This window comes from Typopeltis vanoorti, chromosome 8 (genome assembly GCF_054136105.1).
Source record: "Typopeltis vanoorti isolate ZY-2024b chromosome 8, IOZ_Tvanoo_1.0, whole genome shotgun sequence".
Taxonomy (NCBI): domain Eukaryota; kingdom Metazoa; phylum Arthropoda; class Arachnida; order Uropygi; family Thelyphonidae; genus Typopeltis; species Typopeltis vanoorti.
The window spans coordinates 66,775,037-66,791,985 of NC_143556.1; the positions used below are offsets into that span (position 1 = coordinate 66,775,037).

The window sequence follows — 16,949 nt, forward strand, 5'->3', positions numbered from 1 at the left end:
CATTTTTGGTGTAGCTGTAATATTCCATATTATGGACAAACAAAAAAATCAATCGAGCTTCCTATCAAAGAACATTTCAAAGATATCACCTATGGTAGAACCAGGGCCATGGCCTCATCCAGTCATGTGCTTAATTCTTCTGATCCAAATGATCATCAGTCCACTATACATTCAATAAACTGGAATAGATCTGAAATTATTTACAAATGCCATGATAAACTTGAAAGAAAAATCTTAGAATCAACAGAAACTGCACTAAATCCTGTTCACCTTAATGTCAACCTCACCCACAACATTTGATTGTTACTCCTATGTTATTCAGCTATGGTGATCACTTAAACAACTTTCACTCAGACATCAAGTTTACCATCGAAATTGAAGAAAATGGGTCTCTGCTGTTTTTAGACATCAAACTTACTAAGATGTCTGACTCCTTAAAAATCTCGATCTTCATCAGAAAATCAACACACACTGATAGATACCTGCATGCATCCTCACACCACTATCCAGCACAGAAGTTATGTATTGTCAGATGAGGAGGAGGAGCTGAAAAATGAACTACAACATCTCAAAAGAACCTTCATAAATAATGGCTACTCTTCAAAAACTATCGATAAACAACTATACCGCCATCCTCAAAACAACACAGAGACACAGGACAACCCCAAGGGTTATATCTCTTTACTGAACATCAGCTCATTCTCCTGGAAACTAAGAAGAATTTTGAAAAAATTTAATATGAAAACATGCTTTTCCACTCTTCCTAAACTCAGATTAATTCTAAGCCAACCAAAACAGGCTCACAACCATCTTCAGTTTCCAGGTGTATATAAAATCATATGTCACTGTGGGAAGCCATATTATGGCCAAACTGAGAAGTCCATCCTCTTGTGTCTTGAAGAACATCAGAGAGAGACATTGCTCATAGTAGAACTAGAGCAAGCGTCCTCTCAAGCCATGTCCTGTTCTCAGTGAACAAAAATAATGAAGGCCACCAACATGAAATAGACTGGAATACAACAACAAACATTCATATATGTTACGATGAAGTAGAACGCCGCATAGTTGAATCCAAAGAAATTATCCTAGACTCTTCTCACATCAACAGTAACCTTAGTTATAGTTTGGCAGACTCATATAGCTCTGCCATCAGATACTGGCACACTCGTGAAGTCACATGCTCGCATATGGCCTAACAATAGAACTTTAGCCCGGACTGTAGCTTCAGTTCATAGTCTGTTATTGTAGTAGTACAATGTTTCTTTACAGTGTTTTTTTATGTTTGCTTTTAATGTTCTCACGCCTGAAGAAGTGGGAATTCTGACGAAGCATGTTGTGTGTTAAATTAAATTAATTTGTTTTTCTAATTCTTGGAATTCAGTCAGTAAATACTATGAACATTATATATATATATATATATATATATATATATATATATTTCTCTACACACATTTTTTTTAAATATCAATCACAGATATTCAAGGTTGCAAAAACCTTTACCACATCACTATTGTATGTGGTCAAGAAGGAGCTTACTGATGTTTTTTGAACAACTGAAAGCTGTGTTCCTTAGGAGAAGATTGTGTGCAGAATTGTTCCAAGGCAGAGAAGTAGGCAGAATGAAAGAAGTAAATAAAAATTTGGTTCAGAACATTTGGAACTATACTAAGACATAAAAAAATAAGTCACAATATGACTATATTATTATTGATAGTGACATTTTCATGCTGCTTCAGGACACAAGATTACATACAAGATGAGATATAGCAAGTATCAATCACTTCCTATTTTCTCCTTCATTTAGTTTTGAGCAGGATACAAACTGAAAAGTGTGTAAAAAAGTTTTTAAAAAATCAAAGTTGAGCAGCTTTCAGAGTTGAACTACACACTCAAATACAAATATTATTCGATAAAAAATGAAGGAGTTTGAAAACAAGAACCAAACCTTACAGAGTTGCAGTGGCAGAGCCTGAAGAAAACATTGACTGATTCAGCCAGATAATAACATGAAAAAGTTGTCTGTAAGAAGGAAAAATCAAAATTCCATGGACTCTGGAAGTTAAAGAGGCAAATGAAAAGAACAAAGTCTTTTGAAAGGGAAGCAATATGTAAAAGCAGTTAAACCAAAAGTCATGGGAAGATTTGGGTAAAAGCATAGAAAATAAATAGCAAGAAGGTGACAAAATGTTCTGGAGGCTACTAAAAAAGTCCAGAAATGGAGAAAAGAGTACTGTAAAAGGAATCAGAGAAAATAAAAGTGACATGAAAACTGAAGTTAAAGCTATTCTAGATGTTTGGAGTAATTACTTTAATTTTATTTTCTAAATGAAACAAACAGTGACAGCAAGAGAAATGCAATCAAGTACATATATCAAAACTTAAATAGAAAAAGTCACATAAAACCTGAAATGAAGGCAGACAGAGTAAATGATCCTTTCTTTTAGGCTTACATGGTGATCAGAATACATTTTGGAAAATTATGGGGGCAACTATCGTGTTTGAGTAAAACTTTAGTTTAATATAAACCAAAATCAACACTCGACGTTTCAACCTTCATATCAAGGTAATCTTCTGCAGCATATATATACAGAGAAACAAACTGCACTACAATCTGCATGGTTTTCTAAAGTTACTGACCAACCATTATAACAATTATTGGCCTGACCTCTGAGGAAAAAAAAAAAAAAACCTGGACTACATCAACGCTAGAGTCCTATTATTATCGATTGGTTACAAAATTACATTGGGCTGGAGAGCAACATATATATATATATATATATATATATATATTAAAAACATGATTATACATATAAATTTCAACCAATTGGTATGGAATAGTTTCCAATACTAGCTGAAGGGTGCTTAAAGTCCTAAAGTATGCTAGATACTAAGTATTAAGTAGGCTGAATATGTGCCATCCAGATTCTTTGGAATTTTCATGACTTTTTTCTTCTGGGATATTGCTTCCCCATACGCAACTTGTTGATACCTATCAGACAGCCTATCTCCAATCCAATGCACTAGTCTAATATCCAACCTCTATCTTCTCTAATTTGACTAAACTTATCATACAGTAATCTATCAAAAGCCTTTGCAAAGTCTAAGTAAACTACTGTACATCCATGCTGCTGCTGCTCACCTTATTGTAATAAGTAAGTAGATTACTAAAACATGAATCTCCCATTAGTAAATCCATGCTGATGCTGTCCATCAAAGATAATACCAATGCTGTCCACCTAATTCTGGATCCCGATTCTCACCAGCCTCTCCAACACTATAACCACAGCACCTGACACACAAATTAGCCTATAATTTCATGCTTGAATTCTGTCATCTCCTTTATGAAGCAGTAAAATCTTGCCTTCCTTCCACTCCTTTAGAACTTGACCAAATGTAAGACTCATATTAAAAAAATATGTCAAGGCAGATGTCAACTCCCTGGCACATTCCTTCAAAATATGCAGTGATATATTATCAAGTCCCACAGTCTTATTAATAGCATGCTGTTGATTTTATGGAGTATTAACAGCACTAGGAAAGGATTAAATTATAATTTTAATGCTTCCAATATTTTGTCTCAGTCACTGATACATCTTCAAGACAACATGATACTTAATGAAACACATGGGTGACTCAAAAGTCCTTCTAAGTAGTGAACTCTCTATGGGCATTTGTAGGTGGCCTAGGATGTAAACTGGGACCCCTGACAAATATTGTTTTCCAAATTGTGGGAAGTTTTATGCATCCGTATTTGTTTAAAATAGGTTGATTTCTGAGTGCTACTGCAGATTCTAAAAACAGTCTTTCCTTTTTAAATTTACTATGGTGCAGAATGGTGGTTTTCTTCCAGAAGATCCTGTGAGTTGTGTCTAATACATGGTCTGCAAGGCTGGATTGACCATAGTTGTGATTGCAGATGTATGACTTGTGTTCATCTAAATGGATAGTAGCTGATCTACCAGTCTATCTGAAGGAAGCCAACTTGCAGGAGCAAGGTACTTCATATACTTGAGGCACTGAGAGAGGAGGGAGCTGATAGAACGGATAAGGGTCACAAGTTTCTGGTGGGGTTTAAAAGCTGTGTAGAGGTTGCACTTTTTTAAAGACCTGGCTAGTCTTTCCGATGTGGCACAGACGTAGAAGATGGTGATGGCCAAGGAATGGGGAGGAACTGATTTTTTTTAAATTCTGTAATCACTGTAGCCATTGGATAGGAAGGTATTGTGTATAAGTTGAAAGAGAGGTTCCAGTGGAACAAAGATTATAAGCTCTATTGATTCAAGTTTTAATGATACCATATTGTTGAGAGAGGTGGTGGGAAAGTTTGTGAATGTATCTGTCTGTGTGAGTGGGGTTTTCTATAGACAGTGATCTTACCATTCGGAAGGAATGTTACTAAGGTGTCAGGGAAGGGTAAACTATTGTTATTTTTCTTTTCTATCATAAAGTAGATTCTTGGATGTAAACTATTGAGGTGACTGAGGATGGAGTCTAATGTGTCTGGGCCATGAGGTCAAATAGAGAACACATCATCTACATATCTTAGGCAGAGAGAAGTTTTGAGAGGGGGGGGGGGCTGAGTCTATGGCTCATTTTTCAAAATGTTCCATGTAAAAATTGGCAAGGGGGGGGGTAATTGAGAGGTAGGGGAACCCATAGCAGTTCCCTCAATCTGTTTGTAAATTTTGTTCTTCTAAGAAAAATAACTAGAAATGATGGCATAGGAAAAGAGATCTAAGATATCAGAAGGAAAAATGTTTTTAAGAGTGTTAAGGTGTCATTTAAGGAAATATTGGTATACAGTGAGGTGATGTCAAAGCTTACCAATATATCTGTATTATTTAAAGTTAAATTTTCAATCGAGGTTTTAAAATGGGTAGAGTTTTTATATAGGATGTGGTAAGTCCAGTGAGGGGGGGGGGGAAGAGAGTTTGCCAGCTATTTTGATAGTCTCTAGCATGGAGCATCATTGGGGGGGGGGATGAGAAATGAAAGGTTTGAGTTTTTTTTGTAATGTCAGGCAACCAGGAAGATACTTTTTTTTAAGTAAGTTTTTTAATTTTTTAACTTACATTTATATGGGATTTTGATCTAATGGGATGTCGGTAGCATGATCTCAGAGAATAATATCAATTTCTCGATTATATTCCATGGCATTAAGGATGACTGTAGAATTCAGAAAAACTAGCCAGGTCTTAAAAAAAGTACAACCCTTACACAGCTTTTAAGCCCCAATGGAAACTGGCAACTCTTAGGTATTCCACCAAAGATCAGTTCCTTCCTCTCAGTGCCTGGAGTATATAACATTAACTCCTTTTTACCCTTTCTATTTTCATGAAATACATCATACCCTTCCATCTCTATTCCTGTCAGGATGTCATTCTCATCCAACCATGTCTCACTTATTCCAAATGATTGCATTGAATGAACTCAATGCAATCATTAATTTCTCTTGTTTCTGATACTTCTAGCATTTGTATACAAACATATCAGATCATTTCAGGATCTATAAAAAGTTTCACTGATACTACTGATTAGATGTGACTTCTCAATACTTTCCTTGAGCCATTTCTTTTTCTCTTCACTCATCCCATAACCTTCTTCAAATCCAACTGTTTTCCCTACATCCCAGGTCATCCCCTTCCCTTTTTTGTCTACACATGCATTCTCATCCTTTGGAGCATCAACTGTTCTCATACTTGGTTCCCCCGTCCGCTGAGTCTACCCTTTCCCTGTGTGTCTTGCATACTTGTTCTCTCATTTGCTATGCTTATGCTACTCACTTCTTCATTCATAAGCACCACTTCAATCTCTCCTTCCTTACACTCCTGCTCTTTCACATTGCCTCTTATTTGCTTAGATTCATTCTCTGCACTCATTACTCTCCCTTCTAGCAGCAGTTTCTCCAAATGACTCACACCGAAACCATTCAAATGCAGTCCATCACTCATACGATTCAGTTCTTCCTTCAAACTCATTCCACACATCAACAATCTGCACTCCTTTCTCTTCACACATTTCTGCTAGCATATCACTCATAATTCTTGCTTCCACCTCATCTCATCACTGTCATACTTGGGTAACACACTGACTACCTTTCCTATCATACTTGATATACTATACATCTCTGCTCTCCACTTTGTAACTCAAACCATAATCTTGTCCAGATCACTTCTCTACAGCACTTCCTCAACTGAACTGAGCTCCCTCAATCTGAGCCACAAAGCTGGACATTATGATCTACTTAGGAAAATTCTATCTTTTGTCCCATGGTATCAGTTACTGAATGGGAAAAATGTCAGCAATGCATGGGAATCTTTGAAGAAGTACTTCTATGAGATGGTATCTGAATGCATCCCTAAAATAAAGAATAAATAGTTTGGGAGTGAAATGGATGTGCAACCTTATTAACCAGAGATCCACAACAAGAAAATGATGTGGAAAGAATATCATGAGAATAATCAGAATATCATGAACTATATAAAGTGCAATCCAGAAAACTAATGAGTGTTGTGCAGAAAGCTAAATCAGAATATGAAAAGAAATTGGCCATGCAGGCTAAAAGCAATTCAAAAAATTTTTATCGTTATGTCACAAGCAAAAGAAAGAATTAGCATGGAAGAATAACTTTACTGAGTGCAGATGGTACTCTAGTGTCAGAAGCTAATGAGACTGTTCAATTATTTCAATACCTTGCTCAGATATATCAACCAGATGTATGTAACATAGTGCTACTGCTACATTGTATGAAGAGTTTGAGGTGCATGAAAATGAGTTGAAGAGCTGTTGGATAAGAATTTGTCAATAGGGACAGATGGAATGTTAGTACATTTGCTAAAGGAATGTTCAACCGAATTGGCTAGGCCTTTCAGATGTTTGTACAACTTGAGTCTCAGGAATGATACCACAGGAATGTATGATAGTTCTATTGTACAAGGATGGTGCACAAACTGATGTGTCTAACTTCCGACCCATCAGCATCTCTGGTGTGGCAGTGAAGATTTTATAGAAGTTGGTAAGAACTTGCATGCAGAAATGGGTAGACAAACAGGCTATACTCTGCAAAGAGTAGCATGGGTTTACTAAAGGAAGGTCGTGTTTTAGAAATTTGCTCATATTTTATAACAATGTTAAGACGGAGTTGGATAAAGGGAATGGATACACTATGATAATGATGGATTTTGTTAAGGCATTTGATAGATACCACACAAAAGGTTGTTGCATAAACTGGAGAATATGGGATTGAATATAAACTCTTGACTTGGATCAGTGGATGGTTGATAGACAGATATCAAAACAGTGGTATATGTGGGTGTTTATTTGCCAGATTTAAAGTGACCAGTAGTGTACTTCAGGGTTCAGTCCTTGGGCCACTGTTGTTTAATCTATATATTAATGACATTAGGAAGGGGTCTAACAGAAGATGTGCAACTGTTTGCCAATGATGCAAAGATAGGCAGGACAATCAGGGATGCTACTGATATCCAACACTTACAATATTATTTGAATAGGCTGGAAATTTGGGCAAACGAAAATGGAAAATGGCTATCAGTTTAATGTTAGTACATGTAAAGTTATGCACCTTGGTGTGATTAGATTTTCAGTGGCATATTATATTAGAGGGGTTATGCTACAAGAAACTGAATTCTTTTTTTTTTTTTTTTTTTTTTTAAATATGGTCAAAGGCATCAAAGGTCATACTGCACCAGGATACAGGTTACAGCAGTACATAGGGTAAACAGTTCTACTGTTTACCCTATGCAATCACAAACATCCATGCCCTTGGCAGGATTCGAACCTGCAGCCTCTTGGCTGGAGAGTGAATATGCTAACCATTTGGCCAATTAGGCCAGCCAAGAAACTGATGAGGTTAGGTATCTTGGTGCAACGGTGGACAGGAATTTGAAGTTCAAAGGTCACATAGCAAAAACTGAAAATACAACTCAGAAGATAGCTGCAATGTTGAAGCAAACTTTGACATGTAAGGATAAGGAAGTCATTTTGTCTCTTTATAAGGCCTTGATAACACTGCACCTGGATTATTGTGCACAGATTTGGTCTGGGTTCTAAGGGAATAAAGAAGAGTTACAAAGATTATATCTTTGTAACTGTGGGTAACAGCAGAGAGAAAGGTGATACAATAGCAGTCTATAAACTTCTGAATGGGTATTATAGGATATGGTCTGATGAAATATTTTGTTATGTGGAAGGTGGGGAGAGAACACAGGACATGCATGGAAGTTAAGTTTGTTTGCAGTGAAGAAAGGGATAAGAGCTAGATTTTTTTTTTTTCCCTCACAGAGCAGTAAGTGAATGGAGTTTGCCTTTAGGGGGTAGTGAGTGAATCTAGTGTGAATGAATTTAAGGGAAGATATGACACCTGATTTGGGTGATTTATGGCCTCTCTTGGTGAGTCCTTACTCGCTGGAGGTCCCAGATAAAAATAATAATATCTACTCCAGTGGGACTAAAGGAGTACCAAATAGGATGACCTCCATAATTTTTACTCCTCCTTTCCTTGGGCTGATTACTGTTTTTGCTCTTTTGAGAGCAAAATCCAAACACCTATTCCAACAGAATAACTGAAATAATTTTTACTGAAACAAAGATCTTAATCTGGAAATCTAGACCATTATTCAAACCTTGGTTTCTTCTATAGATGCATCAAGGCAGTCTAAGGATATAATTCGTGTTGCAGACAGATTCAAACCCAAACTCTAGCATTCCCCTCAGCCCACAATGCAGCATGCAACAGCAGCAAAAAGACTGCTGGCAAAAGTAAGACTGAAAGAAAAGGAGTTTTTTTTTTTTTTCCTTGCAAGAAATAAAACACAAGTTGATATTCTAGACCTTTTCTTGATGTTGATGTCGAAAGAGAAAGACAACTTCATCAGAATGTCATCACCAGCAGCAACAGCAAAACTGTGGATTGGATTTGCAATCAACAAGAAAAAGGTTAATGATGCACACAAAAAAAGATGGTAGGTAGAACAGATCCTTGTGGAACCTCAGCAATAGTTGCAGAGTCTGAAGATAAAGAATAATCAGCTATTACACATGATATGAATCTAGACAGAAAGCTGATAACCCAAGTACAAAAGTCAGAAGAGAGACTATATAATAAGCCTTTGTGCCAGACTCAATCAAAGGCCTTTTGGGACATCACATGCAATCAATCGAGTTTTCTGAAACTTTTTCATAAGATCTGTGCCAAGACGTGAAGAAAGATGATTCCCTGCTGAGTGACAATGGCAGAATCCATACTGGTGATAATTTATTAGTTGAAAGGTTCCTAGGTAGTGTAAAAATTGGGGGATAAACATTTTTTCCATTACTTAAGAAATAATCGAAGTGAGAGAAATTGGATGGAAATTTTATGGTACAGATCTGTCACCTTTCTTAAAAATGGAATGAATGGGAACTAATTTCCAGGCAGTAGGATAGATACCCATGGAAGACGTGAGAATAACAAAAGGCAAACTGAGAGCAATTCATGAATGCACAAATTGAAGATAAAAGTAAGAAGCTGGAAGATTGTTTTTTTTTTTCTGCAGGTAGCAATGCAGCAGAACTATATGAGTGCAAAAGAGGTAGAAGTAAAGCAAGACAAAAGTTATGGTAAATAGCTGTGGCAGGAGACCAAGAGGCATGACCATATTTTGACGTGATGCAAGTTAAGAAATAATCTTTCAACATTCTTCATAATTTACTCTGCATGATTCTTCTCTTGTACAACTTTTACATATTTTGAAGAACAAAGGTTTATATAAGCAATAAGAATTTAAAGTGGAAAATGGACTGAATGTTTCCATACAAGTAAGAATTTCTTCAGCAATATATTCAATGCAAATGTTTAGAAACTGAAAACAATAATCCAACTTAGGAAATGAGATGCAAAAATGGCAACAGTCGCCACTTGACATTCTTGTAATGCTAAACATGGATGAGGGTGGCTGTGTGAGTGTTCACTAGAGAAGAAATCAACACTAGATAGTAGCTTGAAATGTCTATATTTAAAAGGGTCACTAGAGTATTTGGAAAGTAGTTAGGATTACCCTTTATGATTATGGACATCTCTACCTGCTGAATTAACACAACAGAAAAGGAAGGCCAGATGGAGTAAAAATCTTCAAGGAAGATGACTTTAGTATCGGGAGGGTTGGTCTGGAGAAATGAAAATTTCTCCAGACCAACATTTTCATTTAAAGAAATGAAATAAATAAATAAAAAAATTCAAACTGATTGATGGTGAGATTTCATACCAATAAGAATTATTTCAGTGATCAGTGGAGATGTTTGGATGAGAAGACTGACAACAACAATCTAAAGAAACTAGGCATAGAAGTCAGAAAGATCATGGCATTCTTATGATGCAAGACATGGATGAGGGTGACTATATGATTGTTGCTCTAAGGAAGAAAAACTTAACATTAGAGATTTTGAATTTGTTAGAGGCTAGCTGTCAGAGAGGAAGAGATCTAGAGCATTTGCAGAATTATTAGGGTTATCTAGTATGCTGAAAAGCATATAAACAATATTTAAGATTACCTGTGACAGCAAATGTCTAAGTATCTCAACCTGCTGGACCAGTGTAGTTGGTCCAGCAGGTAGAGATCTAGGTCTAGCTTTTCTTTTTGGAAAGCTAGTTGGTTTTTCTGAAGACTAAAATCTCCAAGGACTCCACAATTAGGAAAGTGAGATGACAGAACAAAATCATCTAATCAATATTTAAAGAAATGAAATCAAAAAGTTAGAACGATTGGTGACATCGGTAAAGCCATAGGGATAGCTATTTTTAGTATAGCTTAATATATTTTAGTATAACCAGAAGGGGAAAAAAAAAAAAAAAAAAAAAGAGAAGATTATAAATGGGAAGCTTTCCAGTCTGGTATATTGGAGAGCAAAGGCACACATACAACCATCACAAACACCCCATCAACATTCCTCTAATCTAAATAAAACTACCTCACACTACAAAAGACTGGGACACTATAATAATTAAAATTCAGATATATAACCTGCTAATACATTAATGGATTGATGCAGCAAAGAAAAAAAAAGTTATTTTCATAGAATGGTGAGCGGGAAAGAAGGAATAGAACAAGAGGCCATCCATGAAAGCTTTTTAAAGAAGGGTGTGAGAACAGAAATGAGGAATACAAGTTTTTGCAAGAGATAGTTGGAGAGTGGAATGCATTACCTGAGAGAACAGTAAATTCAGAGTTTCAGTGCATAAGTTTAAGGCATAGTTTGATGTGTGTATGTGACATAGTAGGACCTCTAACGATGAGTGTTTCGACTTCAGAATACTCAGGATAACGATGATGAAAATGACTGCCAATGCACCAAGTAAATCAGGACTGGAAGATTATGCTATTTGTTACTCAGTCTAGTGTTTGCTTACCTTCTGTATGTACACTTGGAAAGAAGTCAATGGACATCCTTGATGGGCAAGGAGCATCATTTCATGAAATGAGTCACGTGTCTGTAGCCGGTATAAATTACAGGAATATGGTGCTCCCAAGTCAATGCAACTATATCCGAGTGAAATGGCCAAGAAGGAAACTGACAGAATTTGAAAGACGGTTATGACAGGATGCTAGGTTGCAGGCCTATCTGTTTGTTAAATTATTGACAAATTGGTCTATCCCAGGTCAACAATCAGTGATACCATACTGAGATGGATGTCCAGGAGGTCAACTGTAAGTGCTACCAAGAGTGGACGACCCACTACACTCACCGGATGTGACCATAGGGTGCTATGAAGGATAATATGTAAAAAAAAAAAAAAAAAAAAAAAAAAAAAAAAAAAAAAAAAAAAAAAACACCATTTGTTGGCTGATACATTGAATGTGGAGTTTTGGGCAATGACTGGAACACAAATTTGCACAAAAGCATTCAAAACCGAGGCTCACAACATGGGTTTTTCATGGTAGGCCTACAATACGTAAGCCTCACGTTACCAGAACAAACATGCAGTGTAGTCTTTGGAGCATGAGCAGTAAGATTTAGAAGCTTGGAAAACTGTGTTATGCAGCAAAAAATCACACTACACCCTCTACCAAACAGATGGATGGGTGTGGGTATGCCTGGTGAACATCTGTTATCAGAGTGCATAACCCCAACTATAAAATTTGGAGGGGGTGTGATGGTATGTTCCTATTTTTCCTGGTTTGGCCTCAGATTTCTGTTTGTGGTGCCACAAACATTGAACTCTGAACATTATGAACAATGCAATGATTCCTACTTTGTGAATATTTCTATGGAACTGACCATTCTCTTTCAGCAAGACCATGCACTGTATTATAAGGCTGCTGCTATAACTGCATGGTTTGTAGACATGAATATCAACCAGACTTCACTGCCTTCCACAGAGACCTGATCTTAACCCTATTGAATATCTTTGAGATGAACTGGAGCATTGGGTGAGGTCAAGGGATGTCCATTCTACAATAGTCCAGAATCTCATTACATGCCTACAGGAAGAATGGTCCAAAATTCCCATTATCAATATCATACAGTTGTGGAAAATATGCCCAATGGGATTGCTGCAGTCATCACTGCAAAAGCAGGTCCTAAGTGGGCACCATGGCTGTTTGTTCCTCACACTATGATGTCCACTGACTTCTTTCCTCGCAGTGTATATTCTTACCTTTATGTTTGTGCAGATGAATTGTGAGCAAGGTGTTGGGGGTGAAATACAGGCATAACAATTAAATAAAATTTATTGAATTATCATCTCCAGATGTTTCGTTCCATTAAACAAAAATAAGAATAATCATTGCCTAATCAGTATCCACATCAAGTTAGCAAAGCACTTTATTTTGTAGCATTTAACAGTATACATAAACTACAGTCTACAGGACACCCATATGAAATAAATATAATTATGGAAAACTTATATGAAAGAAACAGATGATTTGTAGATAACCATACTAAAAGAACATGCAAGCAATGGTAGCTATCACTGCATTTGCAAGATGGGTCTTGTGCTAGACTTGTGATATAGACTGGAACACTTAGATTTTTTATGCTAAATCATATTCAAAGAAGCTATGAAACTGACTGTTTACATGGTGACTTAAACTGAAAACCAAAAAAATCAAGTTACAACATTTGGAAGTTCCTAATAAGACAATGCAAACTAAATAGATTATGAAAAATCTGATATAGTAAAGCAATCCAATCAATCAATCAATCACTCACTCACACACACACACACACACACACACACACACACTTAATACATTGTATGTAGCATTCAACATATAAGGTAATGTGCTGAAAATCTTGGCATGAAGAACTACACAGTGCATTTATACACTGGTGCCCAAAAGCTAAGAATGAACTACATTATTACCTGTACATGAAAACTTTTCATGACTACAACCAAATGTGGACATAAATTTATTGCCAGCATACTAATAAATTATATTACATAAAACATGTGTTATAAATTTCATACAAATTAAATTGCAATACGTTTTTCGCTGGCCACTCGATTCGATTAATATTCTCAGTCTCCAGAAGTATCTCCACTGCTTGAGTACAATGTGGTCTGGCATTGTCATCCATAAAAATAAAGCATTCACCTACAGCACCACAGAACAATAGAACATGACATTGAAGAATTTTGTTGCAATATTATTCACCAGTCACAGTCCCTTTTTTTCCAGTACTTGTAGCTCAGTGCATCCATTAAGCATAATGCCTCCCCACACTATGACTAAAGCAATGCCGTATCTATCAATTTTAAGAACATTCTTGCAATGATAAGTAGTACCACTACCACACCAGATCAAGTGCTGTCCAGAATCGGAGAAAAAACTAAAATGACTCTCATCTGTAAAGAGCACATTAATCCATTGGTGTCTTGTCCAATTTTTATGGATACAACACCACTGAAAATGTGCTGTACAATATGGTGTGGATAAAAGGATGCAGACTACAGGCATGCAGGTCTACTTGTTGCAGACATCTTGCCACAGGTTGTAGAGATAACTGCATACCTCTGCTTGAATGGACCTGACTTGCAAACTGACCTGCCCATGGAGTGTCAATTATGTTTTACTGTTATAACCAATAATCTGTCTTCATGTTGTAGTCTTCTGTAGTGGAACAAGAGTGACGTCTTAGCAAACATCTGGAACACATTCCATTGGTTTTAACTGCTTGCCCAGAGACTGGATACAAAGCTATGTGAGATTCCAAATTCTCTGGCAATATTAGTAATTACCAGATTCTGCAGCCTTCTTCAAGCTTTTCAATAATTCTTCCCCACATGAAATCACACAAATGATGTTTTCGAGACATCACAAGACATCCAAGATTGCAACTTTATTCCTTCACGAAAAGAGCTTCCCTTAAAAACAATTCGCTTAGCGCAGTGTTTTGCTTTTTATGTTATTGAGTGCCAACACACGAACCTTTTGCACGTGATTTGGAAATTTGAATGTGTACCTGATTTTTACTTGAAGTTGTCAGTTATACAAATTTCCACAAGCTCATCCATCTGAAATTTGGTTGTAATCTTCAGAAATAGTGTTCGTCCTTAGGTTTTGGACACCAGTGCACTTTACTGTATGGGTTTTGTAATATTTGTTCTTTGGACATTACCTAAAGATGATATAACAAACAGAATGATGAAATGTAGATAATCAGTGTTCAAGTTTTCATTACAAGAAAATGTCCCTAATTATATATTGGGTTTTATCCTTTATCCAAGTGTTAGCAAACAAAGTTTGCACCTGAAATACTTTCAGGACTGGGGCAACTCATGGTAAAGGTGGTATAAGTTTTCATCACTTGCCTTAGTATCTCCCATAATACAAAGCACATCTCCTTGGGGACATGTATAATGCTATGCATTAAGGGAAGGGACTGGTTTTGATGGCTCTGCAATCTGTATATTCTATAAATACTTTCACAGGAAATGTTCATCTGAAACAGCATCAATAATTCCTCCACCCTGTACTAAACCCATTAGAATACGTACAGCTGCCGACCAACGTCCTTTTAACAGTACACCTCGAAACCCACAGAACAAGTTTCTTTTCCTCCTCTTTCATCCCTGCTACTGCAGTACTGTGGAACAGTCTTCCCCCTGACATATTTCCCAAGGAACACAATATGCAGGGCGTTTAAATCAAATGTAAACAAGTTTCTCCTTTCACAACCCATCACCCATATACGGTACTAACGTACTATAGGTTAAACAGCCAACCTCTTGCATATGGGCCCAACATAAAAAAAAAAAAAAAAAAAACTCATGGTGGTAAAGGTGGTATAAGGATAAAGGATAAAACCCAATATATAATTAGTAACATGGAAAAGTGAAAAAACTTCCATAAACTTATCTCTAATCCAGAGAATTTTAATAACAGGGTGTGACACCTTTTGGAAACTCGTATAGGTAAACATGACTTCTCCATTACTTCCACCTTAGTATCACCACCTCTGGGTGGTTTGGCTCTCACTGATGAGACCTCAATAAAGGTTGAAACCGGTCCTGGGTAGCGGCCCTTCCTTTAATGCATAGCATTATACATGTCCACAAGGAGATGTGTTTTTACATTATGGGAGATACTAAGACAAGTGATGAGAATTTATACTACCTTTACCATGAGTTGTCCCAGCCCTGAAAGAACTTTAGGTGCAAACTTTGTTTGCTAACACTTGGATAAAGGATAAAACTCAATATATAATTAGTAACATAGACAAGTGAAAAAACTTCCATAAAGAAAATGTCCCATTTTTATAATTAATTTAAAACTTCATACATTACTGTCATATAAACACACACATGCAGGTCTCATGTTGCACTGGTAATTTTTAGAGCATTGCTCTTGCCTAATTTTTTCTTCAATATTTGTATTAATTAATTTGTTTAGATTGTTTATATATTTAATGAAACCCTGAAGAAAGTTATCTTACCATGCATAGCATGATTATCATCACTCATGAGAATTGACAGAGCCCAAAATGCATCCTAGAAAATAATAGTAATAGTCAGATCTTTTAATCAAACAAGTCTTCTACAAGTATATAAAAAACATCCAAACTTATTCCAATGCTATGATCTCTTTCAGCCCAATACAATACAATACAAAAAAGTGATGCCAATATTTGCTACATATATTGGCATCACTTTTAAAAGACATAACTATGAGAAGCATCTCATAGTGATGTCTTTTAAAATACTCAGTTGCATTTTTTCTTCCATATTCTTAAAAATTTATATCCCTATATATTCTTATCAAAATCTGTTTGAATGAATTTTTCTTCTACATGATTCTGAATTGCACTATATATATATATATATATATATATAGTGTGTAGTTCAGAAATGGAACAAAAAGTAGGAACAGAAAGTAGGAATATCCACTGAGATTACTCCCATCTTCTTTGTTAAGTTATCAGATGCATCAATTGAAACGTATCACTGTCTTATGATCTGTGATTAAGATTTGGGAAGACTCAGTGTTTTGAGATTCTAAGATTCCGAGGATGAGTCAAGCCTAGATGTTGAGTCCAAATCTAAAAATGTACAAAAATTATTTTACAGTCATCCCTCGACTTACATCCGGGTTCTGTTCCATCTGGCAGGACGAAAGTCAAATTGGACGTAAGTCAATACATTAACCCAACAGAGTTATAGGGGTTAGGGACTTAACCGTAATAAGTATACCCTCATTTTAATTTTTAAACCTTATTCTAAAACTATACTGTGCCTTACTGCCACTATAAAACAGGAGAATAATCACCTCCACAATCACATCTTCATTACCTTCCCTGTGTGAATGATTGGGCTGTGGCTCTTCTGGTGTTACCTTTTTTTTTGATGAAAATGTCCGATGTGCTTTGCACATTCCTCTTTTTCTTTTCTTCATAAATTTGTTCATAGCAAGCAAACACATCATGTACTTTCGTTTCTATTATTAAGTAGCATT

General features: G+C 36.2%; 1 protein-coding gene across 12 annotated transcripts in view; it reads right to left on the reverse strand.

Annotated features, from left to right (window-relative positions):
* The window catches only part of LOC150104068 (USP6 N-terminal-like protein), a 615,889-nt gene that overhangs the window by 70,876 nt on the left and 528,064 nt on the right, over window positions 1–16,949 (reverse strand). For all 12 annotated transcript variants that reach the window (XM_090397263.1, XM_090397258.1, XM_090397257.1 and 9 more), the window contains one exon: window positions 15,934–15,988. In XM_090397263.1, the coding sequence (XP_090253389.1) occupies window positions 15,934–15,988 (55 nt within the window). The remainder of the gene's footprint in view (window positions 1–15,933; window positions 15,989–16,949) is intronic.